General features: G+C 37.6%; 1 protein-coding gene across 2 annotated transcripts in view; it reads left to right on the top strand.

Moving 5' to 3' along the window:
* Positions 1 to 16,902, top strand: part of WDR7 (WD repeat domain 7) — a gene marked incomplete at its 5' end in the record, with an annotated part of 133,050 nt that overhangs the window by 1,575 nt on the left and 114,573 nt on the right. For both annotated transcript variants that reach the window (XM_082012846.1, XM_082012845.1), the window contains 11 exons: positions 3,088 to 3,166; positions 3,715 to 3,889; positions 5,746 to 5,822; positions 8,927 to 9,046; positions 9,229 to 9,374; positions 10,417 to 10,519; positions 11,524 to 11,665; positions 12,198 to 12,446; positions 13,983 to 14,203; positions 14,937 to 15,132; positions 16,262 to 16,476. In XM_082012846.1, coding sequence (XP_081868972.1) covers positions 3,088 to 3,166; positions 3,715 to 3,889; positions 5,746 to 5,822; positions 8,927 to 9,046; positions 9,229 to 9,374; positions 10,417 to 10,519; positions 11,524 to 11,665; positions 12,198 to 12,446; positions 13,983 to 14,203; positions 14,937 to 15,132; positions 16,262 to 16,476 — 1,723 coding nt within the window. The remainder of the gene's footprint in view (positions 1 to 3,087; positions 3,167 to 3,714; positions 3,890 to 5,745; positions 5,823 to 8,926; positions 9,047 to 9,228; positions 9,375 to 10,416; positions 10,520 to 11,523; positions 11,666 to 12,197; positions 12,447 to 13,982; positions 14,204 to 14,936; positions 15,133 to 16,261; positions 16,477 to 16,902) is intronic.

The raw sequence follows: 16,902 nt of genomic DNA, 5'->3' as shown, positions 1-16,902 counted from the left end.
GTCCAAATGGTGGTACTTCTGCACTGTAGATACTGAGTGTGGTGTGAATTTTGGATTCGTGGCCTGAAAAGAGCATAGGGAAGTGCCGGTGATGCTGGAGGGCTTCCTCTGATGTTTGTTGTACCTTGGGAGGCGGCGGCAGGATGCTGCATGTTGTACGTAAAGCAGTATGTGGAGCACTGCGTGTGATTTATGTTTGGATGGGCAGTGAGATGTGTGACGTTGTTTCCTTCAGTCAAGCAAGGCACTTCTGTGCTTTCTGTCATCTTTTTGCTTGAGTGAGTTGGTCAGTTCAGTTGACAGTAGATCTGTATTTTGCACCTTTTTCTCAGCTTATCCAAGATCTGTTTCTTGAGTGAAAGCAAGCTTGAGTTGTACTGTAGCTTGTTGGCAGGAAAGGATTCCTAACATGTTTCAAATGGCAACCTGTCACACAATTTTTCTGTATTTCTGTTGTAATGTTTGATTTTTATCCTTAACAAAAAGAAGTCAAAAACATTTTATTTTTAAGTGGTTTTATTTACTAATCAGAGCAACTGTTTAGAGGGTGGAAGGGGGAAGGATTTCTCATGCAATTGACATAAATGGGGATTGCAGTCAGGTAATTTGAAGAAAATAAAATCTTATTCTAACTTTTAAATATACTTTGTACACTCACATTTAAGCCTAGATTTTTGGCTAATTTCTGGAGAAGATGCACAATTTGATAAATTGCAGGTCAAAGCTTTGGGGCCAACTAGTTTTGCGGTTTATTAACTCACGTGTTATTTCCCTCCACGTCTTCTCCTTCCCATCCTCTACCCCAAGCTGAGTACAGGATCTTTAGTAACTGACTACCCTCTGCTGAGAGAGCACTTTCAGCTGGCTAAATAACTTGTCCTACTGCAGTTTCATGCTGTAGCTTTTGCTGTCTGAATTCAGTTCCCCTCCCACTGTGGAGAGATTTTCCCCATGCCCCTGGGCGTTAGTAGCCGGCAGGAGCTGGAGCCATGCTTGGCAGCACAGCATAGCTCAGGCCGGACGGGAAGAGGGCCCAGCTTAAACAGCCTTGCAGAGATGAGGAGCCCTCACCGAGACATCTTCCGGTGCTTTCTCAAGAGCTCTTCAAGGCCAGACAGCAGTAAACAAAGTTGTTCGTGAGCCCAGGCCAGCCCCTGCAAGTGGGAGGATGCATTCCCTGTGTCCTTGTGTATGCACTCGTACTCTGGCTGGCTATATGAAAGCGAGTCCTCGTTACCAGTGAGCAGTTTCTAGGAAACAGGCCATGGTCTTGGTTTTCTGATAGTATCATTCTGGAAGGCAGGAGACTTTTTTTCCCCAAAAATATGAGCCTAGTTTTCATTCAGGGAGTTGGAGTAATTACTGCTGTTATCAAGCTTAGAATAGTTTCTGAGTTCCTAAGTAGAGGTGCCAGCACTTCAGTTATAAATGAATTGTCTTCCTCAATGAACTTGCATTGAACAAGATGGGTTGCCCTTCACTCAAGTCTTATGGCAGGCCTTCTCATAATATTGCTGATTTTTAGCACCTCTTTCTTGAGTCTTAACAGCACAGGGAATGCTATGTGTTGAGGTATGGTATAGGTTTAAAACGGATTAGCTCTCTTTGTGGAGATGGTTACTTTTATTCCAGAATAACAGTATTTTGGAAAGAAGTTGTAATTACACATCATAATATTCCTTCTTAAACTAGTGAAGACATTGAACACTTTAATGTGGTATGCATGCGCAATTTCTTTTTAAAACATGCCTTTCCACTTTGCCTTTTCAAAGTTTGCTTTGAAAAGTTAACATTTCCAACTCTGCTGCCTTTCATTAGGCAAAATATTTAACCTGAAAGTATTTGCCAAGGTATTCCCTGAGCATCAGTCTGTTCTTGAGGGCTGCTTTTTCATTGATGCATGGAACTTGCTGTTGACAAAAAAAAGTCAAAAAAGTACAAAAGTACTGAATGACAGACTTTTCTGCTGTGCAAAACAAACTTGTAAAAGGAAAAAGAAGTTTGTGAGGCTGCAGTTTTTTTATTTCTTTATTTGCTTTGTTTTTAAAAGGCTGTTTCCCAAAAGGTGGATCTCCAGGCTGAGGCTGATTTTGATCAACTCTGGTTGGGGAGGAAATTTCTTAACCTCTGCCTGTATAAATGTAGCTGGCCAGGTGTAGGTCTGTTACGTATCCAAATAAAATAAAGAAGTTTTTCATCTGGAAAAGGTGGGGAACAATATGACTAAATAATCTTAACATGGAAGTTGATAGTAGAATGTGTCAAAACTTAAAATTTCCACCTTGTACTGATTTCAGTACTAAGTAATCTTTTCCTTTGGATTTTGAACCAAAATATGTTTTTTGTTGTGAAATGATATATCTGATGTAAAGGGGAAAAAGATGAGAAAGCAGCCGGCAGATTCTGTTCTGATTAAATTTTAATATACATTTTAAAGTAATATTTTTTAAATACCATAAATGGGGGAATGGCTGCTAATTTGAATGAATACATAGGGGTAACTGTAATCTTTGCTTATAAGAATCAGAAATCAGAAAAGTATCTACTGGTACTATTTATAGTTTGTTGCTCAGTGCTTTCAGTTTGCCCTTAGAAGTGCTGAAGAGTAGCAGGTGATGCTTCTACGTCTTAACAGCCTGGGCCCTCAGAAAAACCCACAGGGCCCACTGCCATCTGACACAGATCTGTTTTCTGTAATACTGTTTTCTTCCTCACAAATGCAGAGAAGGCAAGCTAATCTTTGGGTGACTTAGGGCGTGTGGCAGAAGTATATGTAATGACCTGAAACATTTGTGAGAAATTCTCAGTTACCTCCTTGAGTTTACTTAATATTTTTTGTTTACGATGCACCTTGACATTTGACTTGTTTCCCCTTATCTTTTTATGGAAGAAGAGGTTGTGTAGATTCAGATAGAAGGACTGGAAATTCAAGTTGATTTTGATAAAGTTTTCTTTATCTAAATACTGTCCATATAGTCACTAACAAATTGTTCAAATGGTTAAGTTTCTTCCAGTGTAAAGGATTTTTAAAACCTTGGAAGACTGAAATATTTTCCGTGTAGTTTTAATTTGCCTTTTCTATTTTAGGGAGATGTGTCTGTGGGATGTGAATGATGGGAGATGCATAGAGTTTACTAAACTAGCCTGTACACATACTGGCATACAGGTTAGTACTTTGTGTATGTTTCAGAGGACCTCTTCTACATTGTAAAGCATAGATAACTGTAGATTAGTTATCAAAACAAGGCTGTTTGGTTTCTTTTTAGGCTTAATAATGACACTATATGCATACTGAAGTATCCCATAAATAGTTTGTGCTGTATCATCAAATGTCCTAAAGCTGGAAATACGTGTGTGCCTCAGCATTTGAAAAAATGTATCATAATTAATGAGAGAGGCTGGAAAGAAAGGAGGAAAGGGAGAAGATTTTTGGAGGAGTACTGCCAGGGGAAGTGGGAGCATGAGGATGATCTTAGCAGGGAAGGCTGAGGCAGGCTTTTGTCAGCTACAGGAGCTGGGTGTACAGGGCAAGGATTGCCTTGGAAGGGTAACAGGAGAAAGGAGGCCTCTGCAAAAAGTTCTCCTCATCAGTGCAGTAATTTTTAAACATACAGGCATTAGAATATACTTAGGAAGTCATGGTTTTGATTAAAAATGAAGTAATCAATGTCTCAGAAGGAGTGTAACTTTTGTATTTTGTTAATATCCATTTAGTTCTATCAGTTTACAGTTGGGACTCAGCGTGAAGGGAGACTATTGTGCCATGGACATTATCCAGAAATTCTTGTTGTGGATGCCATCAGCCTTGAAGTTCTTTATTCTTTATTATCAAAGATATCCCCTGACTGGATCAGCTCCATGACTATCATTAGATCCGATAGAACACAAGGTAATTATTTTAGTTGCTTTTATTATGTCTTTGCCTCCCTTTAAGAGAAATGCTATTTTCAACTTTTCCAAGAACCTGGGGAGTAGCTAGACTGTTACTTCTTGTGAACTTGGACAACACCCAGCAAGCACTAACCCTTACAGAAAAGCAAAGCATACATAGTTGTTTCTAGTCCCTGAAAAAGAGGCTAGGTTATTATCTATGCAGTATTGTCTCTATTGTTGTTCCGTCAAATGGGAGTTCTGGCTCTGGCTAAAATGTAACTGCTTTCTCATGAACAGAACCTAAACTTTAGCCACCACTCTGTGTGCACACTTGGGAGAATAGATTGAGTTCTGTCATCTTCAGCGTGTGCATGTGCTGAAACCTGAAGGACAAGGAACCTTCCTATAAGAAGAGTGTGTTTTTCGTTTGTGTGGGTTTTTTGTTGTTTTGTTTGTTTGTTTGTTTAAATAAAAGCGCTTTCCACTAAGGTGATAACTTGTTTTCTCTTTGAGAATTGGGAAAGAGATCTGGAGAGCACTCTGACAGCTAGAGCCTGGAAACTGGCACAAGACTGAAGGAAGGGGTACAAGCACTCTAAATGCTATGGCTGTCATCTGCATTACTAACGTGATGTGTAGAATACATTTGAGATCATTTGGCAAACTATACGTTATAATTTTTGAGAAGATACATACCACGAGTATTTCTTTGCAATTAGTAGCTTTATAGAAAGCACTGTGGTAACATTTTCAAAGCTATTATTGTGGGAAACGTGTTTAAGGAATGTGCTGATTAAAGTACACAATAGGATTAAAAAGCCTGAAGACTGTAGAGGGAGGAACTTCTAAGTGTAATGACAGTCAGTTTAGTGGAGAGGAATGTCAGTAGGCTTATGTTCGGTGGTGGGTTGGTTGACACAGTTTGAAGTGATACCTGTCTGTGCATCTGTTTTGCTCTGCTAGTTTGTGTTAATTTGCTACGCTTTAAATTCTGACAGCTGAGCAGGAGGGGTGTCGCATTCAGGTATTCTTGTTGTGGAGACCATAATTCCCAAGAGGTTTGGGAAACGCTAAGGAAGAAAATCCTGACTTTTATCTTGAATTAAGGCTGATGGCAGTTGTATACTGAGTGTTGACAACGTCCTGTACTGGGAAAGCTCAGATGCTGTCCCCACAACATCTAAGTTGCTGGAACAATTGGAAGTGAACTCTGGTATTAAGTGTTTCCTGATACTGCCTTTAATTTTATTTCTTTTTTTTTTGTAATCAAGAAGTTACCCCTTGGATTTTGGTCTTACACCAGACTTGTCTGGTAGAAACAGGAATGTCTAGAAAGTTTGACTAGCACTTGATATACCTTTTTCTTTCGTGAAGGTAATGACTGTAGTGGAGTAACTTTACAGAGATGCCCTTTGGGAACCCACAGTCAAGAGATGCTTGGGCAGCGATACAACTAGAATATGTTAAAATTCATACTCCCCACGCAACTTCAGTGTCCCCGCAGGCTGCTGTGGGCAGGCAGCTAGGCATAAGCAAGAAATCCCCTCTTGCCTGTGGGGAGAGTGATGGGATAACACACAGTGTCTGATAGTCGTACTAGAAACAACTGTGACTTCCCCTCCCCCATTTAATTTGAGCCCTAGTATTAATTAAGAGAGAAGGGAATGAGACTGTAAACGCAAAACCATGGAATTTGTGTATGTGCATGTGTGCTTCTGGAATACCTCTTTGCAAAGCAAACACTTCAGGAATGTTTTGATAAACTTTCATGTTGAGGTACTCTCAGTACATTTTTGTACTCGGATATGCGCAAGTGTGCAACAAAATGAAGACCACCTTGTACTTACCAGCCTAATGTTTGTTTTTCCCCAGAGGATACTGTTGTAGCAGTCTCGGTGACTGGCATCCTGAAAGTGTGGATAATAACCTCTGAAGTTAGTCGGATGCAGGTAAACAAAGGTTTCTGAATTAATGATATTTCCTGTTGTGATGAAGGGAGAACTTCTATTAATGCTGTTTCCTGTTCTTCCGGCTACCTAGTGATACTACCTTTTTTTCCTCTTTGCCATTTGAAAATCAACTTCCTTGATTTTGCTTTGCTGATTCTTCAAGTTACCAGCAGAACTCCTAATCTTTCTCATGTTTGGCTTATCAAAATTATGACTAGGATAATCTCTGATTTCTAAATTTTTTTTTTATTTGTACCATGTAATGATTTGTGTTAATATACAAATGTTCTGTACACATATTTTTCTTTTAATTTTTCCCCCCTCTTTAAAAGTACTTTTCTTTTGTGAAGTCATCTTCTACTACATTTCACAGGACTTTTGAGTTCCAAAGGGAATTTAGTAACAAAGAATGTTACAGTAATGTTTAATTTTCCAAACTGATACAGGTGCTGTACTGCATGCATAACTTTACTCAGTACAGGCAAAACTTACACTGCAAGGTCTTGCGTATAAAAGTACTCATTAGTTGAAAGAGATGATGCTAACAAATACATGTTTACTCTGTATAGTACAGGTAGAAGAAATAAGTCACAGAGTTAAAGCTTGCCCTGTACTGCACAGGAAGTGTGTGTCTTAATGTGGTGGTGCCATTATAGGAGTGACTTTATCACAGTACTTTCGTTTTTAAGATTAAGTTCTCCGGCACATTTCTTGTGCTCTTAAAGATATCTACATTTAACGTCTAAAAATTTTTCATTATAGTTTTATTATACTATACTATATTACTATTATTAATAAATTTAGTATTAAATTTTATTTATTATTAAATGTAGTATTTTCTTTGAGAAAGATAAGTGCAGTGTTGGATTACCTACAGTTTGCTTTGTTATTTGGCAGTTCCTGCCTTCCTGTTTACTAATGAATAAAAGTCTTAAAGGAGATTTGATACATGACTCGTAGACCTCTGGCAAATTAGCTGTTTGCAGAAACCTCTTGTAAAAGATATACCCGACTATAGGTGTTTATGTCGTGGTTTCCCAGCAGCGGGAAAATAACATGATATATAAATGAACTATTTTTTTATGAATGTGTTTATTTCCAGAATATTTATAATGCAAAAGCAACACAGTTTGCATTAGCTTGGAAGACCAATATAAAGGATTCCTTGCTTTTGGCCCTGTCAGGGCCGGAGGTGGTATTCACCTTTGTTTCATAGTTTCAAACTTGGTGAAAGTATGTTTGCTCTCAAAGCATTTTCTGGAAACCCTTCTCATGCAGCTAATAATGTTTCAGCTAACATCACATTTAACAGTTTCACTTTAAAAGGCAACTGTGAGCAGTGAGGAGTATTGGCTGTTATGAAAGTAAGAAACACAAAGACATAACTAAATGGGATCTTATCACAGTCTAGTCTATCTGGGATATGGGGAACCTTGAAAGAATGAAATGTGAGCTGAATCTGCTTAGTTTTTTGGCTGATTATCTGGATGCAAGGTAATTCATTGACACTGATGATACTAAATAGGCAACACTAATCTGTCCAGCTGGGGAATTTGTTAGACTTAAGTGACAAAAGAGGATACCACATGTTCTTGCAGGTTGTCTTATGAGGAATAACAGAATAATAACTTCTACAAGTGTTTGATTTTTCCTTAGAAGTTAGCCATCTAGCATCTTATGAAACAGCATAGTCCCTTTTCCATCACATGGTCTCTGCCATGTTCCTAAGTTCAATCTGAGCAAGAAAAAGAATCAGCTGGGTATTTTCTTGTTATCCAATTTCCATCTGCATGTTGTGCTGTGTTTCTGTGTTTTCTGTGAAACTCAGCTTCAGATGCTGGTTGCTGTCACACTGTCTGAGCACTTAAATGGTTTCTGTGTAGAACAGAATGCTTATTCCCCATCTTGAAGATGAGGAAATAATATTTTGGGAAAATAATTTACTGCAGAGGTTTGTAACAGTAAGGAGTTATGATCTAGAACATCTGGGTCCCTGCTTCTCCCTTAGTTGCCTGGCTATCCTGGTTTTCTCTGCCCTGTCTCAATACAGTGTTTTTTTTATGAAAGAGAAGAGCCCTGTGAGATTGGTTAAAGTAAGTGTCTTTGCAGGCAGGTCTTTCTGTAAGTCTCCTGTTTATACCCACAGCAGGGTATCTGCAACCTTCTGTTGTTTCAGCCAGGTTTTTGTAACTGTAAGCCAAACCCTTCAAATGATGAATGGCATGGCTGTCCCTCCTTCCTTCAAGGTATCCTAAGTCAGAGTGAAGATGGACAATCAGTCAGATGTGCAGCTCACAACTGTGGATTAGGTTGGGAGCTAGTTCATATGTGTTCTGGATTTGGACAAGGTAGCAGTGACCACCCTCAATACAACCAGAAGAGAAGGTTTTGCTCTGAGATGGGCTCAGACGAATCAAGGTACGGAACCAATGTGATGGACCAGTCTGATACTCAGACTCAGCAAAGGGTGTTTGGCCAAATGGTTAAGCTCCCGTGCTATTTGATAGTGCTAGATTGAATCTCAGAAGAATGTCATCAGCAGTGACTGAATCTTAACCTCTGGCCAAGGGTCAGTCTATGGCTGAAAACTTTGCGATGTGGTCGTGGTAGTGGACATGAGGAAGGGAACGGGCTCATGTGTCCAGCAGTTCAGCGCTCTGGCTCTGCTGACATGCTGGTCGGTTACTTGCACCTGATTACGGTTAATACATATACTCTCTAAATAAAAGTGATAACCTCCTGTTAGTGTCACTTTTGTCTGTCTCTACAAGCCAATTTCTTACCTATCACTTCTATTAGTTCTGCGCTTCGGCATATGTGCTATTCTTGTACTTGTGACAGAGTCTGCAGGTTTGACTCTTTATCATGGGAAAGTTGGTATTTTACATATGATATTAATCATAGGAGCATCAAAATAAAATATTAAGTGTTTAAGTTAAAATTTACAGAAACAAGCTCATGACTTAAGCAAATTTAAAACCATTGAGAACTGTCTTTTTTGGAGATGTGGCTATTACAGAAGGTAATATGGCTGTCTTTTTATTTAAAATGATACACCTGAAATTAATGTGGTTAATTTAATGTTGGTTTTGTTTGTTTTTCAGGATGCAACACCAGTATTTGAAGAGGAGTCAAAACCTATTTATTGTCAAAACTGTCAAAGCATTTCTTTCTGTGCATTTACCCAGCGGTCGTTATTGGTAGTGTGTTCCAAATACTGGAGGGTAAGGCAAGCTAGCTGCTTTTTCACTGCAGAAGCTGATTTAATTAAATTTACAGTAAAACATTTAGATCAAGATGCTTTAAGTCCTTTTAATGTGGCTATATTGAAACTGAAATTAGCTGCTGTCCGGGCATTTTAATCTGTAGTTGGTTAATGACAACAGACTTCTCTGTTTCTTTTCAGGTTTTTGATGCTGGAGATTATTCCCTCTTATGTTCAGTCCCTAGTGAAAATGATCAGACCTGGACTGGTGGTGACTTTGTGTCAGCTGATAAAGTGATTGTATGGACGGAAGATGGACAAAGTTTCATATATAAATTACCAGCCAGGTAGTCAATGATGAAATACTCCATTTATTTATTTTTTGAGATAAAAACATGAGCAACTTTGTATCAAAATAAAAGCCAAAGATACTCAGTATTTCTTCAAAGTCATATAGATGTTGCAGAAACTACTATTCCATGAGCGTATGTTAAAGTGTGGGTCCCCTGAATGTATCATGGTGAAGCAATGCTCAGTAATTTAGATTGCTTCAACCAAGATTGCTTCAATATTTTCTGATATTACACTCTTTTTCACTTCCTAATGGAGCTGTGTGATGGGAAGAGGTACATTTTGCTGTTGAACAAGTGTCATAAATTACAATAAAATATAATTTAAATATTTCCTTAACCAGGTCCAAATGAAGAAGAAATAAGATTTTGCTATATGGAGTAGAATGGAAATGATGATTGTATTGTTGTAACAGTGTGTTGTTTCAGCCCATTAAGAGAAGGCACCAACAGCTGAGTTTGTGCATGTAAATGTGAAAATATAAAATTAATTTAAAATTAGTATCAAAGAGGCTAGATAAATGTAGAATGACAAAAGTAAAATAAAAACCTTTTTTAGTTTTCTTTGGACATCTTCATGACATGCAAACTTCTCTGTTCTGGGTAGACATACAGTTTTATCTTGGAGATCTTTGAATATTCTCACATAAATCAGGCGAGGACTGCTTTCTCACCTTCTTATGTGATAAGAGCATAAGGATGCAAACAGATCTATCTGATGATCTGTCAGAGGAGTCCTTGGGTTTGGTGTGTTTTGGTCCTGAGTCTGAGGCCAGAGGTGTTGAAGCCCAAAGCAGACCTAAAGCCAGGCTTCCTTCATTTTTTTTTTTTTCCTTCAATTCTGAACGTGTGTGGGAACCGAGCTGGATACATCTAATGTAATGTGAGTAATCATCTGCTTTATGCTGTATTAACAGTTGAAAAAATATAATGTTTAAGGGCTTGGGTGTTGTTTTTGCTTAGTGTTATTCAGTGATGTAGTAATGGCTTTCTAGTAATGTAAGGAATTTTATTCCTCTGTCTTTGTTCTTAAACCCAGCTGTCTACCAGCTAGTGACTCATTTCGCAGAGATGTGGGGAAAGCAGTAGAAAATTTAATTCCACCTTTATTGTACAGTGTGTTGGACAGAGCAGATAAACAGGTAAAATATATTTGTTTGGGGTTTCTTTTATGGACTTCATTTCTCTTTGGGAGTTGAAACATGCGTACATCATGACCAGTTCTTTTTCAAAGTAGACCTTTAGGATTTCTTCTTTCCCTAGAGAAAGTAAACAGATGCAATTTCCGTGCTGTTTAGTTTGGTTTGGTTCTTGTTGGTTTTCAGATAAATGCAGAGGTTAGTCTCTAGTGAAGTGAATCTTCAGTTCCTATATACTAACAGTTTATCATTCATCAATGCCTGGAGAATTAGAAGTCAAGTTGTGATGTGCATGATGATTAGGCAATAACTGAGCATGTACTTTTAGAGTCACAACTTTGAATTTGAAAGCTTAAATCCTTGCGAAGTAAAGAAAATACACTTTTGTAGGCCGAAGTCCTCACTGAGCTATACTTTATTTTTATATTGTACTGTGAACTGTATCTGCTATAAACTAATACATCTAAGACTGCTGTATAAGTAACTCTGATTTACAAATGCTGTTATTACAAGACTATTGTAGGAATCCTTTTTTTATCTTAACCATTTAGTCTGTTGTCAGATTTGGACACTGAAACATTTATATGCTTGTGGTTTTTTTTTTTTCTTTATACTGTCAATCAATATTAAAACTTTGCTTCTGTCATGGACTGTGTTCCTTTTGAGCAGTGTGTCTTCAGCTCACCACTGCAGTTAGAATGTTCACAATTGTAGAACAAGCACACACATATATAACATGTTCTAAATATATTTAGAACAAAACCATATGTATATAAAAGTCTTTTTTCTTCTCCCCTAAACCTGTGACTTATTTTGTAACTAAGCACAGTTTCTTGTGATTCATATTGCTGTATTTATTCTTTCTCCTGTGAGAAAGATAAAGCATAAAGTAGCTCGTTTTTGTCCTGCTTTTAGAAGGTACAGTGGATTATGTGGGGCAAGTATGTTTTGAGGTTAGTACCCGATTTGCATGTGTTCTGAGGTTGTTAATTATGTTTCTTTAACAGCTGCTAATATGTCCTCCAGTTACTCGGTTCTTCTGTGGACACAGGGAGTTTTCCTACAAGCTGTTAATCCAAGGCGATTCTTCAGGGAGACTGTGTATTTGGAGTGTGCCTGATACTCCTGAACAACAAGGTAGTGCAAAAGGTATACTGAATTAACAGACATCTTGCCAAGTCTTTTAATGGGCATCTCTCTGTTTTGTTATGTGTTTTGTTGCTGGGTAAAACATTGCTGCTTTTTCTACAAATTCATGAAGCTGGCTGCTTTTTTAATTGTTAGCTTCTTGTAAGAGTTGTAGTAACTTAATTTTTTTCATATATGCTCAATATCTTAATTTACTATGAATATTTTTCAGGTATTGAGTTTTAACTGCTTTTTTCTTTTTTTCAAATACTAGCTATGGTCATTGCTGTCTGCCTGTGTAACTTCCTCTTGCAGCTTAAATCATATACTTTTCCATATGTTGTTTCTGTGTTACACAGTCAGTAAATTAATCTCTAGTATGTAACTTTTAGTTTGTTCAAAGTGTTATAACATGGTGTATTTGAAGTTTGAGATCTTGCCAGAAAAGCATTCCTAATTTCTATTTTTTTTTTTATTTGGTTTTGTTTAAATCCTCCTCCTGCCTTACCCCTTCCTTTTTTTTTTTTTTGTGTGTGTGTGTCTTTTTAAACAGGGCTGCAAACAATAACTTCAATATCCCTCCAGGAAGCTTTTGATAAACTTACTCCTTGCCCTGCTGGGATTATAGACCAACTAAGCTTAATACCAAACATCAACGAACCACTTAAAGTTACAGCCAGTGTGTATATCCCAGCACACGGGCGTTTGGTTTGCGGTCGTGAAGATGGAAGCATTGTTATTGTGCCAGCAACACAAACAGCTATTGTTCAGCTGCTGCAAGGAGAGCATATGCTTAGGAGAGGTATGCGAATAAGCTTCGAAAAGCATGGCTGGGTAACAGCGTGCGCCTGTCACGAGATAAATTAAAGTACAAAATAGTTGCATGAAGTAAACGTTAAGTCATTTTACAGGTAGAAGTCATAGAATTGTCGTCTTAACAACTCTGATGTTCTATTATGTAATGAGAAACCTATTAACTGTGGCCAGCTTGCATCAATTTGAGGGGCGGTCCCTTCACTGGAAAGCCTTGGATTTTTCTCCTGGGTTTTTGAGATGCAGTAGCAAAGATGTGGCATGGGACATCTCCTGTCTCTTCCAGAATAGTTCTGGCACTGCGTTCAGCTGGGGTGTCTTCGTGGGAAAATAACACATCTGAAAGAGAATTCCTCTTTGTGTATTTTGTGGTTAGTTGAGTGTTATGCATTGGCCTGCTTTTGTATATTTTGGTTCCATATAATGTTATTATAATACTTTTGTGATCATAGTTGCAGAACAAATATTTGGGTTTTGATTTTTACAAATGCTGATAAATGAAAAAGTAATACGTAAATATATTTCTGTAAATATACCTATGAGCTTGTCAGTTATATATGAAGCTGTTTGTTGTACTGTTTCCTTTCTATAACTGATTTACTCTACATAACTTCATACAAAAATGATTTTTTTCTTAATGTGAAGTTTAATTGCATCGAAGTTGATACATTATTCTGCAAATAAGCATTGGTGGTTCATACCCTCATAAAGATACAAAAGTACCTGTGTGAATTCTACGTAAGGTTTGCTGTGCCTGCTAAAAAGCATAATCACATAGAAGAAAAAAGTTAAGCTATACCATGCAGGTATTGCATAGAATACTTGATGCTGGTATTTAATTTACTGGGCCCTTTTTGTCGTATTTACCATCTAAAGAAGTCAGTTTTTCTAAGCATCTTTTGCAATAGTTAAAAGGTTAGAATGAGAATGATTTTACTATTGTATTTGATCTCAGTGAACAGAAGACATTCTTGCTCTGTGTTCACAAAAACTATTTTCCTATTTAAATTTAAAATTGATGTCATTAACCTGTTCTGCACAAGCACCAAAAGCACAACACTGCAGACTTGCATGCTACTGTTGTGGCTGTGCAGAACAAGACTATGAAATTTTGCTGGTACTGGTCCTTTTGGTTACAGCTTTGGATAAAAGTCATCTGTGATGGGGAAGGAAATTTATTTTTCATATCTTTGTGGCCTTTTTAAATTATTTGTTTTTCTGGGATATTTTTTGGGGGGAGGAGGCTGTTTTAAGACAGCTGAATTACTTTAAAGTGAGATTGTACAGCAAGACAAAAGGGATTATTTGGTACATGTGCAGTAAAAAAAAAACTATGAACATTTAAAAAAAAGACAGGCCTAATTCTATAAGAACTCTGTCAGAAATTGCAGTATGTCTGTATTTTTTTTTTTATCAAGAACAGTGTTTTGGATTATTAACTGTTCTATTGAATTATATTTTTTTTCTCTGTTTTTCTTTTTTTTTTTTTTCCTTTCCCCCTACCACCCCTTACCCAATTTCACAGGCTGGCCACCTCACCGGACTCTCCGAGGCCACCGAAACAAAATTACTTGTTTACTGTATCCTCATCAGGTTTCTTCTCGTTATGATCAAAGGTATTTGATCTCGGGTGGTGTGGATTTCTCAGTCATCATATGGGATATATTTTCTGGAGAGATGAAACATATCTTCTGTGTACATGGTGGAGAAATCACACAACTTCTAGTTCCACCAGAAAACTGTAGTGTAAGTCTTACATAATATGTCTGATAACCTGTCTCACTTTCCATAAATGGTACAACTCCTCAGATCCTTCTCGATAATGTGTGTAATATGAAATACTGAAGATTTAGTACTGTCACAACGTATAACTCTTGCAGACGCTTAAAAGGAGTTTAATTGTTCTTTTAATCTTGGTTTTGTTTGCATCATGTTTTAGCTACATAAAGGATTAAAAGCAGTGGAGAATACTGAGTAGCAAAACCTAGCTAGTGAAGGAAATGCTTGGCATTTTATCATATACAGCATTAACAGTGGGAGGGGATTTCCATGACGTGGAAGCAGTCCTTCCCTGAAGATGTTTGAGCATGTAATAAGCAAGCATTCCCCACCCGTCAGCCCATAGGTTTTAAAGGCAGTTTTGTCTTTCCTAACTTGGATGAGTCGGTAGAATTTAATGAACAAAATGACATTGATTTACTTGAAAATGGTGCTTTCTCTTTTCTGTTCAACAAAACAGGTTCTAGTACCTGTTTGCTCTTAGTGATGTGCAAGGGATGGGATTCAAGTGAGTTTCTGCAAGTGAAATTCTGTTTCTAGTGGCCTCAATGAGTTTAGCCATAGATTTATGAGCCTGTTTCTTGTTTATAAAATAGGTTGTTGATCACCATGCTTGGTCCAGTGAAGAAGAGACTATTAAATGCAAACTCTCTGCATTATGGTTAAGATTTCTTTTCTTTTTTTTCCCCCCTTTTATTAGGCAAGAGTCCAGCACTGTATTTGCTCTGTTGCCAGTGATCACTCAGTAGGCCTTCTGAGTCTGCGGGAGAAAAAATGCATCATGCTGGCATCCCGTCACCTTTTCCCTATTCAAGTAATAAAATGGAGGCCTTCCGATGACTATCTGGTGGTAGGATGTTCAGATGGGTCTGTGTATGTCTGGCAAATGGATACTGGTAAGGTTAAGTTCAAAGATGTTGATTAAACAATTTTTTTAATATATATATATATATATGGTTATAGTTCTGTTTAAGTTGCATCTGAGAGAAGAGTTAAATTTTTTTGCACATTTATATTTGGAAATTTAGCACTCCACACATTCCTGAAATTTGTAGATTATGCAAGCTTTTGTTAAATATATATTTTAGTATTTGGAATAACTTCTTTAATTTTGGAGAGGTATAGCTTGCTGTGGCTATCTTCCCTCTATATGTTTTCCTAGTTATCTTTAGAGACACTAGTTAATGTTGGCTGCACGTGTAATGTCCTCTCAGTTTGTTAGTGTCTGCTTCCTCAGCAGTTTTCTTGAAAGCTTGGTGTGTATGTCCAACACCTTGAATCTACAATAATTTCCTTCATCCGCAGAATGAAGAAAGTGTTTGTCTGGGTTTTGTTGTTTAGTGTGGTGTGTTTTTTGGTGTGTTTTTTTTTTTTTTAGAAAGGGACTGATGGCTAGTTTAGGAAAAACTAAAAATGAGCTTGAACAGAATGAGCAACAAGGCATAAAATAGCTTTGTTGCAGAAAATTTTGTGATATTTGAAAGGGAGAAAGTGAGGGGAAAAATGTATCAAAATATATGCAGTATATAATTACCTTTTAACTCCTTAACTCACTTAAGGAAAAACCACAAACCTGCAATAATGCCTGAATATTACTTTCAGCTTATTGTGAAAATTAGATGAGCATTGTTTTTTATTGAAGCTCTAGGAAGCAAAGAGGAACTTGAGATCTGTCGTGGAAAATTTAATCCACACAGGTGTTTGGGTGGGAGAGGGAAATCGGAATGATTGAAAACAGCCTTCCACTAAAAATGCTGAGCAACTGCAGTCATTACTGTCTGGTCAGTACAGAACCATACTGTGGGGTTTTCAAACTTGACTTTTGTTAATGTGTTTTTTCCTTACGCACTTCAGCTTCATGGAAATTTAGGAGAATTTCATCCCTTTTGGAATATTAGTTCTAAAAATAGCTGCTAACACAATGGAAAACTTTATGCATTGCACCCTGTAGTATAAGTTATTTTTGCCTTTTGTTGTACTTGTGATATTTTGGGCATTCTGAATTGTTTCTGCTTTTCAAAATAGGTGCGCTGGACAGGTGTGTGATGGGAATAACAGCAGTGGAAATCCTGAATGCTTGTGATGAGGCAGTCCCAGCGGCTGTGGACTCCCTGAGCCATCCTGCCGTCAACCTGAAGCAGGCCATGACTAGGCGTAGCCTGGCTGCTCTGAAAAACGTGGCGCATCAGAAACTACAGACTCTTGCCACTAACCTGCTCGCTTCTGAAGCGTCTGACAAGGTAAGTTGTGTTTCAGTTTGTTTTTAGTGCAGCACCTGGAACATTTATTTCCATAAATAATTGAATAAAATATGGGGAGTCTTCATCGTTGTAACTGACAGGGTCTTATCCAATGCTCTCTGAAATTTTAATAAAGACCTAAACTAGCTTTACCTGGCCTGGGGTCAGTCTCAGGAGTTCACTATCCTTGAACAAAAAGTATCAGCCTGCTACTTACCACTTCGGTATGTGCTCCTCTGTATTTTTTCAGGCTGAATTTATTTAAAATCTGGATTTAGTAGCATTTCATGGAATCTAGACTATTTGCTCAATTGTGTATGTCCTGTTAATTTATGGTATTGATGGGTACACAGGGAAACCAGCCTGTGATCCATATCCATCAGAAGCAAATCTCTCCCTTTTGTTTTGTGCTAACTTTGAGGAATG

This window comes from Phaethon aethereus (assembly GCF_964289735.1).
Source record: "Phaethon aethereus genome assembly, chromosome: Z".
NCBI classification, from domain to species: Eukaryota; Metazoa; Chordata; class Aves; order Phaethontiformes; family Phaethontidae; genus Phaethon; species Phaethon aethereus.
This window is presented reverse-complemented; position numbering and strand designations above follow the sequence as displayed.